Source organism: Hemitrygon akajei, chromosome 9 (assembly GCF_048418815.1).
Source record: "Hemitrygon akajei chromosome 9, sHemAka1.3, whole genome shotgun sequence".
Taxonomy (NCBI): domain Eukaryota; kingdom Metazoa; phylum Chordata; class Chondrichthyes; order Myliobatiformes; family Dasyatidae; genus Hemitrygon; species Hemitrygon akajei.
In genome coordinates, this window is record NC_133132.1 from 83138436 (window position 1) to 83151398 (window position 12963).

At 38.8% G+C, this 12963-nt stretch overlaps 1 protein-coding gene across 2 annotated transcripts in view; it reads right to left on the reverse strand.

The window, feature by feature from the left end:
• Positions 1 to 12963, reverse strand: part of ascc3 (activating signal cointegrator 1 complex subunit 3) — a 360447-nt gene that overhangs the window by 299000 nt on the left and 48484 nt on the right. For both annotated transcript variants that reach the window (XM_073056467.1, XM_073056468.1), the window contains exons 9-10: positions 9735 to 9935; positions 8405 to 8545 (exon numbers count right to left, since the gene is read on the reverse strand). In XM_073056467.1, coding sequence (XP_072912568.1) covers positions 8405 to 8545; positions 9735 to 9935 — 342 coding nt within the window. The remainder of the gene's footprint in view (positions 1 to 8404; positions 8546 to 9734; positions 9936 to 12963) is intronic.

Sequence of the window (12963 nt, forward strand, 5' to 3'; positions counted from 1 at the left end):
CTTTGCAGAAAACCTTAAAGCAAAATTCAAACTAAGCTTTCTTAAAGTGATAGAAATCTGTCACTTTAATTCTCCATCCCCCAACTCCCACACTGAGCTCTCCACATTGTTCCAAGAAATTCTTATTTAGTGCCTTTGCACATTTGTATCCCTTGGAAGTCGATACTGAATCGACAATTTTAGATGGTCAGCTTGTCCTGCTTGTAGCAAAACTGGTAATTTCTGGTGCAAGGTTATCCATCTGTAACATTAAATTAGCTTTTCCCTGCACAGATGCTAGCTGAATTGTCATTTCCCCCCCACACTCTCCTGTGATTCAGATTTCTCCCAAACATAGAGTTAGGCATCTCACGTGTCTTTGCTCCCCTCCTTCTAACCACTGTTTTTAATTTATTAACTAGATTGCACCAAAAGCAATTGTTTCATCTGGACAACTCTGGTCACTACTCAAGTACAGACATTTCCTTTATTCAACTAACCCCTCCCTCCTCTACAATTTCAAATGTAATATTTTTCCCTCACTTAAGCTGTTTTGATGAAAATCATCACCCTGAAACATTAACTCTGTTTCTCTCCCCATCAGACACTGCCCATCCTCCTGAGTATGTTTAATGTTTTTCCTTTTCATTCACATAAATTTTTAATCACACCTTTAATAACACTGAGTAATCAAAATAATACTATTATTGGGAAGTAACAGCAGTGCTGAGGAAAACAAGATTGAGGTACTTAGTGGATTTTCGTATGTATCTTATGTTACGTACCACGTAACTGGGTCACTTACCAGCAAAGATAGAGAGGTCTGTTGAAGTCTGATGGTACTATTTTTAACAGTATTTATTGATAAAAATACACAAAAATAATATCAATGCAAACATACAAATATACGTCGTCAATACTAAATCTAAAAGCGCGGGTAGAATAATAATCAATAAGAAATAGCTCTATCGTTGTCTAGGGGATAATGTATTGTCCAATGGTAATATAAAAGTCACTCAAGTTCATTCAGGCTGCAGCCTTTGGTTGGAGAGAGAGATGGAGTTTAGAACTTGCCCGTTTTTCTTTTTATGATGTCGATCCTTCGAAATATTGTCGGTGTCCTTTTCCTTTTAGCTAAGCCGTCTTCCGTGGTCAGTCCCACCAATTCCGAGGCAAATGAAAAAACACGCACGTGGGCTTTCCACCGGCTGTCGCTTTTATGCTGTCACGGGATTTCTAGCGTTCTCCTGGTGCGTCTGAAAGGGGTTGTTCCCCAGACCCTCTTTTATCCTTACTCACGGGGTCTCAGATGTCAATCAGGTTGGGAGGATGCCATCCCCCCAACCAGCCCACGTTGCTCATTCCTTGAGGACGTCGATGAATAGCATAGTGCTCAATACACAATTCCATCTCCAAGAGACAATGGCAGTTTCCCGTGGCTTTGTATCGTTGAGGGGCCAGGACATTCCAAACCCCCTGTTGATTCTGCATCTCTCTCTCATTTCCTGGGTCTCCTGACCTGAATTAATAGCAATCTTGCGATTCTCAAAAAGGAGGGGGCTACTTTATACCCTTCGGCCCCTCAGAGTTGGGGCACAGGCGTAACACTTAACAGAAATTGCAATGAATGGATATGTACTTTACTTTGAGCATGTAACAGTAATAACTGCATTCAATCTCATGTTAAGAATAACACAACTAATAAACAGATGAAACTTTCTACTCTATATTGGGAATGAAAACTGCAGAATTATGTAAATCAGCTGTAAAAATAATAAGGAAACAATTGCAACTGTCCTCTAAAGACCAAAATAATTTTTATGAAATTAATTTTCTAAGCAGCTAACTCAACTCACACACAGAGTCCAAGTAGAACATAACGACAGGATTACTAGCTAGCAACATTATGCAACTGACTGTCTGCATTGGCTTGTCTAAAGAAAATTTAATCTGAATTTACAATTGTCTGTGTGGCATCTGACACTAAAAATAACCATCACTGCACCACCTACTGGCTATTTAACAAGTATAGCAAAGAATTCAATGTGAACCCATCAATTTTAATTCATCCTGGATGCTACAAATTTGCTGTTCCCCCCCCCCCCCCCACATAATGGGTGGTTTGTGTTCCTATTGAACTGCCTATTTCACCATTTTCCTTAATGCAAACTCTCTTTCTACCATGAATTCTCATGTAATAAATAGAGAAACATTCCAACAGAAAGCTTTTCTTTCAACAGCAATGCCTTTGCAGGTGTGAAATCTATTTAATCTGATTGTATTATAGGCAAAAGATTGTTTGATAAAGTATCATTGTGCAATTATTGAAAGAAAAGATTGCCTTATGAGTTTCCAGCAGACTTTGTTCACTATCCTTGATAAACTAATTCTCTGTATATTTTGTCTATTTTATTCCCTCTCTTTATATTCCACAAAAGCAATATTTTATTTCCTATCTTACAATGTTTGATAAAGATTTATGAATTCTGCCAAGACAAATCTCTATTCATCAAAATGTGATAACATGGCTTAATAACAGACCAGGCTGTATAATATTTGGGTGATTTTTGAACAGTGACAATCTAATAACTGAGTTGAAGACATCAAGGTATTAATAGAAGGTAAGGGAGACTGTATTTAGATCAGAGATTATACTAAATAAAAATTGATAATTAAAAGTTTGTTGCAGAAAACAATGATGATGAAATACTGGATGGCAAAACAGAGACATACTTTATTGATCCCGAGGGAAATTGGGTTTAGTTACAGCCGCACCACCAAGAATAGTGAAGAAATATAGCAATGTAAAACTATAAATAATTAAATAATAATAAGTTAATCATGCCAAGTGGAAAAAATAAGTCCAGGACCAGCCTATTGGCTCAGGATGTCTGACACTCCGAGGGAGGAGTTGTAAAGTTTGATGGCTACAGGACACAGCACACTAATGTATTGAACTCTTTGCTGAAAATTGCAAGTGGAAACAGAATTGCAACTTAAGATCAATTTGCTAAATAATAGACTATAAAAACACCAAAGATGACAACAAGCAGTGGTTATACGTACACAATTTAGCACTTGTACTTCCAAGTAAGTAACTAATTTTCCAAAATTCCTAAGCATTGGCAAATTTGCAGACACCAAGACTGGGGGCAGAGTGGACAGCAAGGAAGGCTAGCAAAGCTTGCAAAGTGTTCTGGACTAGTTGGAAAAATTAGCCAAAAACAGCAGATTGAACTTAACGCAGAAAAGTTGTGCTTTAGGTAAGACACTGAGGAGTGCAGTATGACAAGAGGGATCTGGGAATACAGATCCATAATTCCTTGAAAGTGATTTCACTAGTAGATAGGGGCATAAAGCGAGCTTTTTGCACATTGGCCTTCATGATCAGGGTTTCGAGTACAACACTTGGGATGTTAAGTTATAAGATGTTGGTGAATTTGGAGAATAATACGCAGTTCTGGTCATCTACCTCCAAGAAAAGTATCAATAAGATTGAAAAAGTGCAGAGAAAATTTACAAGGATGCTGTTGGGACGTGAGTCACAGGGAAATGTTAAATAAGGAATAAATATCAAGAAAATGAGATGAAGAGTCTTTGAAAGTGAGTCCATAGGTGTGGGAGCATTTCAATGATGGGGAAAATGAAGTTGAGTGAAGTTATCCACTTTGGTTCAAGAGTGTGAAGGCTGAGGGATAATAACCTGAACCTAGTGGTGAGAGTCCCGAGGCTCCTGTACCTTCTTCCTGATGGCAACAGTGAAAAGACAGCATGTCCTGGGCAGTGGGGTTCCCAATGATGGATACTGCTTTCCTGCAACAATGCTTCATGCACATGTGCTCAATGGTGGTGAGGGCTTTACCAGTGATGTACTGGGCCGTATCCACTACTTTTTGTAAGATTTTCTATTCAAGGACATTGGCGTTTCCATATTCTCCACTACACATCTATAGAAGCTTGTCAAAGTTTTAGATAACATGCCAAATTTTTGCAAACTCCTAAGGAAGTAGAGACGCTGCCATACTTACTTCGTAATTGCACTTGCGTGCTGGGCCCAGATCAGATTGCCCAAAATAAAAACACCAAGGAATTTAAAGTTGCTGACTCCACCTCCGATTCTCCAATAAGGATTGGGTCATGGACCTCTGGTTTCCTTCTCCTGAAGTCAATTATCAGCTTCTTGGTTTTGCTGACATTGAATAAGGGGTTGATTACTTGAACTGTGTCAAAACATTGGCAAAAATATCCTGCACACACTGCAGTAACTCAACAAGGCAGCAGCCATCAAAGAACTTCACCATCCGGAAAATGCACTCTTTGTATTAGTGTCATCAGGAAGCGCATACAGGAACCTGAAGACCTACATTCAATGTTTTGAGAACAGCTTCTCTGCCTGCCCTATCACATTTTTGAACAGACCCTGAATCCCATTAAGTTATTTGCCTTTTGCACCATCTTTTATGTAGTAAATTTTATGTCCTGCACTGTACTGCTGCCACAAAACAACAAATTATGTTGTTTGTTAAGGATAATAAATCTAATTCTGATGAATGAGGACCAGGAAGAGTTCTTTGGCCCCACTAGCATCCTTTACAACTTAATAAGATCCTGGCTGATCAAATTATAATAACAATTCTGTATTTTCATGTACTTGCAATAATCTTTCATCTCTTTGCTCATCAAGAATCTATTAAGTTCTGCCTTAAAAATTATCAACTTCTTCCTCAGCCATCTGTGCAGAATTCCAAGATGCATGGGCTAAACTATACAGCAACAACATTTTATTTAATTTATAAAATGCTATCATGCACAATGGTTCCAAGTAATAACATTGTCTAGACTTGCACAAATAGTAGACTTTACTAAATATTTATTTTCCAATGCATATTCTTTTTGATATATTCTAAATCAATATATAGATGTACCAACTAGGGAGGATGCAATATTAGATCTCCTATTAGGAAATGAGTTAGAGCAGGTGACAGAAGTGCGTGTAGGGGAACACTTTGGTTCCAGTGATCATAACACCATTAGTTTCAACTTGATCATGGATAAAGATAGATTTGTTCCTCAGGTTGAAGTTCTAAACTGGAAAAAGGCCAAATTTGAAGAAATGAGAAAGGATCTAAAAAGCGTAGATTGGGACAGGTTGTTCTCTGTCAAGGATGTGATTGGTAAGTGGGAGGCCTTCAAAGGAGAAATTTTGAGAGTGCAGAGTTTGTATGTTCCTGTCAGGGTTAAAGGCAAAGTGAATAAAAATAAGGAACCTTGGTTCTCGAGGGATATTGGTACTCTGATAAAGAAGAAGAGAGAGATGTATAACATGTATAGGCAACAGGGAGGAAATAAGATGCTTGAGGAGTATAAAAAGAGTAAGAAAATACTTAAGAAAGAAATCAGGAGAGCTAAAAGAAGACATGAGGTTGCTTTGGCAGTCAGGGTGAAGGATAATCCTAAGAGCTTCTACAGATATGTTAAGAGCAAAAGGAAAGTAAGGGATAAAATTGGTCCCCTTGAAGATCAAAGTGGTCGGCTATGTATGGAACTAAAAGAAATGGGAGAGATATTAAATGGATTTTTTGCATCTGTATTTTCAAAGGAAACTGAAATGGAGTCTATGGAAACAAGGCAAACAAGTAGGGAGGTCATGGAACTTATACAGATGAAAGAGGAGGAGGTGCTTGCTGTCTTCAGGCAAATCAGAGTAGATAAATCCCCAGGACCTGACAGGGTATTCCCTTGGACCTTGAAGGAGACTAGTGTTGAAATTACAGGGGCCCTGGCAGAAGTATTTAAAATATAGATATCCACGGGTCAGGTGCTGGAGGATTAGAGGATAGCTCATGTAGTTCCATTGTTTAAAAAAGGCTCAAAAAGTAAGCAGAGAAATTATAGGCCGGTAAGTTTGACATCGGTAGTAGGTAAATTATTGGAAGGAATACTAAGAGATAGGATCTACAGTTTGGATAGACAGGGACTTATAGAAAAAGTCAGCATGGCTTTGTGCATGGTAGGTCATGTTTAACCAATCTATTAGAGTTTTTCGAGTAAGTTACCAGGAAAATGGATAAAAGAAAGACAGTGGATGTTGTATACATGGACTTCAGTAAGGTCCTTGACAAGGTCCCGTATTGGAGGTTAGTTAGGAAGATTCAGTCGCTAGGTATACATGGACAGGTAGTAAATTGGATTAGACATTGGCTTAATGGAAGAAGCCAAAGAGTAGTAGTAGAGGATTGCTACTCTGAGTGGAGGCCTGTGACTAGTGGTGTACCACAGGGATCAGTGCTGGGTCCATTATTATTTGTCATCTATATCAATGATTTAGATGATAATGTGGCAAATTGGATCAGCAAATTTGCTGATGATACAAAGATTGGAGGTGTAGTGTACAGTGAGGAAGGTTTTCAAAGCTTGCAGAGGGATTTGGACCAATTGGTCCAAATGGTAAATGGTACAAGGTAAATGGTAGGACACTGAGGAGTGCAGTAGAACAGAGGGATCTGGGAGTACAGATACATAATTCCCTAAAAGTGGTGTCACAAGTAGATAAGGTCATAAAGAGAGCTATTGGTACATTGGCCTTTATAAATCAAAGTATTGAGTATAAGAGTTGGAATGTAACGGTGAGGTTTTAAAAGACATTGGTGAGACAGAATTTGGAGTATTGTGTGCAGTTTTGGTCACCTAATTACAGGAAGGATATTAATAAGGTTGAAAGAGTGCAGAGAAGGTTTACAAGGATGTTGCCGGGACTTGAGAAACTGAGTTACAGCGAAAGGTTGAATAGGTTAGGTCTTTATTCCCTGGAGCGTAGGAGTATGAGGGGTGATTTGATAGAGGTGTATAAAATTATGATGGGTATAGATAGAGTGAATGCAAGCAGGCCTTTTCCACTGAGGCTAGGGGAGAAAAAAACCAGAGGACATGGGTTAAGGGTGAAGGGGGAAAAGTTTAAAGGGAACATTGGGGGGGGGGGGGCTTCTTCACGCAGAGAGTAGTAGGAGTGTGGAATGAGCTGCCAGATGAAGTGGTGAATGCGGGTTCACTTTTGACATTTAAGAAAAACTTGGGACAGGTTTATGGATGAGAGGGGTTTGGAGGGATATGGCCCAGGTGCAGGTCAGTGGGACTAGGCAGAAAAATGGTTCTGCACAGCCAAGAAGGGTCAAAAGGCCTGTTTCTGTGCTGTAATGTTCTATGCAAGATAGGTGAAGCTTTTAGTTGGAATATAAAAATCAGCTTGATATGTTATACGTACTGTACATTGAAACTTACAACAAAATGCATAATTTGCATCAACGACAATGTGTTGAGGGTAGCCCACAAGTGTTGCCATGTATTTGGTGCCAAGATTCTTTATCCACTCCTTACTAACCTGCAAATCTTCGAAGTGTGGAAGAAAGCTGAAGCACTCAAAGTCAAAGTAAATTTATTATCAAAGTACATATGCATCACCATATACTACCTTGAGATTCAATTTCTTGTATGTATTTACAAGAAAATAAAAAAATATGTACAATAGAATTTATAATAACTCTGCATAAACACAGAATGTCAAACAATCAATGTGTACAAGAACTCAAATTGTACAAACATTAGTAAACAGTCTTTCAAGTTGAGTCTATACATTGTGGAATCAGTTCAGAGTTGAGGTTAGTGAAGTTATCTATGCTTGTTCAGGATCCTGATGGTCCCCAGCACCTTAAACCTATGTCCTCTTGTGGCAACCACTTCAGCCCTGGGAAAAAGCCTCTGACTATCCACACGATCAATGCCTCTCATCATCTTATACACCTCTATCAGGTCATCTCTGACGCTCCAAGGAGAAAAGGCCAAGTTTACTCAACCTATTCTCATAAGGCATGCTCCCCAATCCAGGCAACATCCTTGTAAATCTCCTCTGCACCCTTTCTATGGCTTCCACATCCTTCCTGTAGAGAGGCGACCAGAACTGAACACAGTACTCCACGTGGGGTCTGACCAGGGTCCTATATAGCTGCAACATTACCTTTCGGCTTCTAAGTTCAATTCCACGACTTGTACCTTATAGATCACAGAAGAACAAAACAGCTTTTACCGAAGACTGGTTTTTTTTTAGATTTACAGAGGGGAAGTTCAGAAGAGATCTTGAAAGCAGGCAAGGCCCTGGGCAGAAGAAGAGGTGGGTTGGAAAAAGTGAAAGTGTCAAAAGATTTGTTTAAAATTCAAGAATGTTGTTTAAAAATGACAGAATACCAGTTTTTCTTTTCCCACATTTCATAAGGTCTTGTATTTAGCTAAAAATAATGAAATCCATTGAAATACTTATTCTAGAATTAAAAGCAATTTTATGCAAATTCAAGTCATAATCTGCTCAATAAAAGAAATATAGACAATATTTTGCACCAATTTATCCTTGAGTGCAATAAACTCCTGGTCATACCTGTGTCCGTAAAATTTCTCCTTTGGTCAGCTGCATGTCCCCAGTAAGCTCCTTCACCAAGATGCCCAACGGTTCAAGGCGCTTGCTGAAATAATTTGTCATCTCAGCAGCTAAGGCCTTCATAGGAGCTACATATACAATCTAGAGTAAAGATTAATAACAAGTCAAAAAAAACTGTTACCTGGATCAAAAATCTACATGAACTACTTTATTATCCAGTAAGGCTGAAAAATATTAATAATCATGTGTGAAAAATGATCCATATTGCAACTATATAAATAGTCATATATTTAATTTAACTAACATTATAGAAATTGGCTTAAAACAAAATTAAACACATTACCATTTAGAAAGCTGTTTATATCATGTAATGACTTTACAGGTCATCACTGAGTTAAGAATGTTCAATTTATGAATAGCCCTATGTTTGAATGAATTTCACATATTACTAAATGCAGATGTCCAACATATATAAATGTATCCATTTTCTCTCCCCCCCCCCCCCCGTCTTACGTGATCTTACAATACTCTCCATGCATTATTACCATATCAAGTAATTTTGTGTATTTCCTTACAGATGGAAAAAAAATCAATTTGTGGACTTCAGTAAAAAGCCCATTCATTTTATGAAGGGGGCCCTGTATGTATAAACTCAAATACCAACACCTTACTATAGCCGATTCAATTTTGAAATATTATCCCTGATTTTCCCATGAAATGCCAATCATTCTACCCATAATTGATGTATCTCCTTATACTGAGCTGCCCCCATAAAAAAATGAGCTTTCAAAGAGATCCAGAGAAATGTTTTTCTGGTAATATGTCAAATATAATACAACAGGGAACTCCTCATGGAACATAGAAGTGATGCAAAACTTCCTGCAGTTTCCCATCAGTTACACTGGGAAATCTGACTTCTACACTTAATAGAACTGAGCAGTCAGAAGGAAGGGAGTCAAATTTCAGATGATTTGTCACATCTTGAAACTCAAGAGTTTATTTAAATACATACTATTGTTTTAAGTATTTCTAACATTTTATATATTTATTTAATTTTAATTGCTTATGGAAGTTAGTGAAATCAATGTATTCTAGCCTGCTGATGGCTTTAACAGCTGATTCAGTCTAGAAACATTGTCTAATCAACTATCAAAATATTTTTGTGAAATTTCCAACTGGATAGTCATCTATCAGATTAACTTTGGTATGTATGAATCTAGCCAGTAAGGGAAAAGAGGCCAGTGGTGAATGCAACTCCAAGTTTATTCTGAGCAATGGATAATGACATGTTTAATGTCTTATCCCAGATGAAACTTAAATAAATTTGCACCTTGAACTCATCCTTTCTGATAACCCCTTGATGAATATGCTGTCGGATTTCATGCAGAACAGTAAGCATGGCAATGTTAGTTTTCCCAGCTCCTGTTGGGGCACAGATCAGCATGTTCTCGTTGGTGTTGTAAGCTGTCTCAAATACCAGGGACTGGATGCGGTTCAGTCGCTTCATCCCTTTGAAAGCCATCTGACCAATCTGAAAGTATAAGCATGAAAATTATAAACCATCTGCAGCAGGCCTTCGATGGACATGCAAGAAAGATGTTGATATCTATAAATGTGAGATGAAAAGTAAAACTTGCAATTAAGTGGTCCAATTGAACACATGGCTTTATTGCAAAAGAGATCAAGTCTAATAATGGGATATATTAAGGACTCTTAAAGGGTATCATAAGGGGCACTTTCTTTGTGTAGTGGGGGAAGAGACTTTTGGCTTGGGCTGGAATACAGCTGGTGCTGCGAAAAAGAACAGCATGTTGAGTATGGGGGGAGGGGAGGGGGAAGAGGGGGAAAAAACAGGGTGTGTGAGATTGTTAGATCTGTGGACATTGCAGAGATCGGCTTGCTTTGTTAATGGCAAGTATTTTGATTCAGGTACTGCCACTACAGATTTGTTTTTCTTTCTGTGGCTACATCCACAATAAACCAGATAATTTTGAAAATGCCGGTTTCGTGTAAAAATGATAGGTGTCCACACTAGGCATTTTTAAAAATATCTCTGTCCACATTGAAACAGATAGTTTGACGAATCTCCTCCTACTGCGCATGTGCAGGACACATCTACTGAAAACAAGTAACATGTTTGGTGTCGAATCTCGCTGTGAAAGTGCATGTTTGTACAGTTACAGACTAGGATCTCCTCCTACTGCGCATGTGCAGGACACATCTACCGAAAACAAGTGACATGTTTGGTGTCGAATCTCGCTGTGAAAGTGCGTGTTTGTTCAGTTACAGACTAGAATCTCCTCCTACTGCGCATGTGCAGGACACATCTACCGAAAACGAGCGACATGTTTGGTGTCGAATCTCGCTGTGAAAGTGCGTGTTTGTTCGTTACAGACTAGGAAAACTTAAAACAACAGACAGCTGTTTGCTCTTGCGCAGGAGGACTTAAAAGTAAAAAAAAACAAATACTGGAGCATATGGAGGCAACCGACAGGGAGCTCAAGGACAGTATGAACCGGCTGACGATGAACATTGAAAAACTGACCAACTCCTTTGCATTAATAAAGCACCTTGTTAAATTTGTAAAACATGTCTGCATCAGTATTATCTTGTATTTCCATACAATGTTACACTAGGCTGTTACACATCTATTGTCAGAGAAGTACTTGCATAAATAGGTAAACCACCTTCATACAAGCAAGGACAGAAAACAAGGCAAAGTGAGTAAAGCTAAGAAGGTTGGCGTCATTCAATGTCTGTAGTGAGATGCTGAAGATGTTCTATAGGTCAGTTGTGGAGAGCGCCCTCTTCTTTGTGGTGGCGTGTTGGGGAGGAAGCATTAAGAAGAGGGACGCCTCACGTCTTAATAAGCTGGTAAGGAAGGCGGGCTCTGTCGTGGGCAAAGTACTGGAGAGTTTAACATCGGTAGCTGAGCGAAGGGCGCTGAGTAGGCTACGGTCAATTATGGATAACTCTGAACATCCTCTACATAGCACCATCCAGAGACAGAGAAGCAGTTTCAGCGACAGGTTACTATCGATGCAATGCTCCTCAGACAGGATGAAGAGGTCAATACTCCCCAATGCCATTAGGCTTTACAATTCTACCGCCAGGACTCAAGAACTTTTTAAAAGCTATTATTAATGCTTTTTGAGATGGTGATTTAGATGCATATCATATTTTTTTTACTGAGTTAAGTATTGTATGTAATTAGTTTTGCTACAACAAGTGTATGGGACATTGGAAAAAAGTTGAATTTCCCCATGGGGATGAATAAAGTATCTATCTATCTATCAGTTGGCCCTCCTTATCCGCAAGGGATTGGTTCTGGGACCTCTCATGGATACCACAATTCGCGGATGCTCAAGTCCCTTATTCAACCTGTCTCAATGCGGTGAACCTCATGACCCAGCGGAACCCCATACCTTATTTAACCTGTCTCAGTGCAGTGGACATTAGGACCCAGCGGCAGAACTCTGAATCCGCAGTGTTTCTGTTCACGAAAATAATCATGATCACGATTGAAAATAAAGTAGAAATAATAAAGCGATCGGAAAGAGGTGAAACGCCATCGGTCACTGGAAAAGCGTTAGGCTACGTCAGTAAATGTTCGGAACAATTTTAAAGCATAAAGTGAGAAAAGCTCTACCCCGATGAAAGCTGCAATTATTACTAAGCAACACAGTGGTTTAATTATTGGGTTTTGGGTTTTTGATCCTCCACATCAACCTGGCACGGTGGAGAGCGGATTCGGAAGCGGTCTGTCACTGGATCGAACTCGGGGAATTCCGTTCCCGAGCCCGGCGCTGAAACATACATTAAGTGTTTTATATGCATAGAAAGGTAAATTATGTACTATATACTAAGACAAACATTTAACTAACTTCTAAATAATACTGGATGTACCTGTTCTCACTTACTTAGTATGAGAACTTCCGATTTTTTTCGACTCTAATCCATGGTAACCCACGCACATACTCTATATACTTTAAATCATCTCTAGATTACCTATAATACCTAATACAATGTAAATCCTATGTAAAATGGTTGTTACACTGCATTGTTTAGGGAATAATGACAAGAAAAAAAGTCTGTACATGTTCGACAACAAGTGTTGGAAGAGCACTTCCGGGTTTTCACGATTCACAGTTGGCTGGATTCGCATATGCGGAATCCGCGGATAAGGAGGGCCAACTGTACCTTCCTTACCACCCTATCCAATTGCGTTGCCATTTGCAGGGAACTATAATGATAAAATGTTGAGATAAGCCAAGTTGCATCTACAAGTCTACCTTTTAGCCTCAAGGGCACTTGGCAAACTAACCAGCATGATTACAAATGGGGCATTAGAGCAAAAATTTGGGGTGACCCTTATATCTTTTATTCTAAAAGTAACTTATGAAACAAAACATGATCAGTAGTTTTAAATGGATTTTTAATTTCTACTAAGACGACAAAACTTGTAACCAAACAAATTCTCTCTTGGATGTTATGAAATATTAATACAGCTATCAAAAAGCAGAACAGTTTGACTATGAGCAGAGTTAGCACAGCCAGCT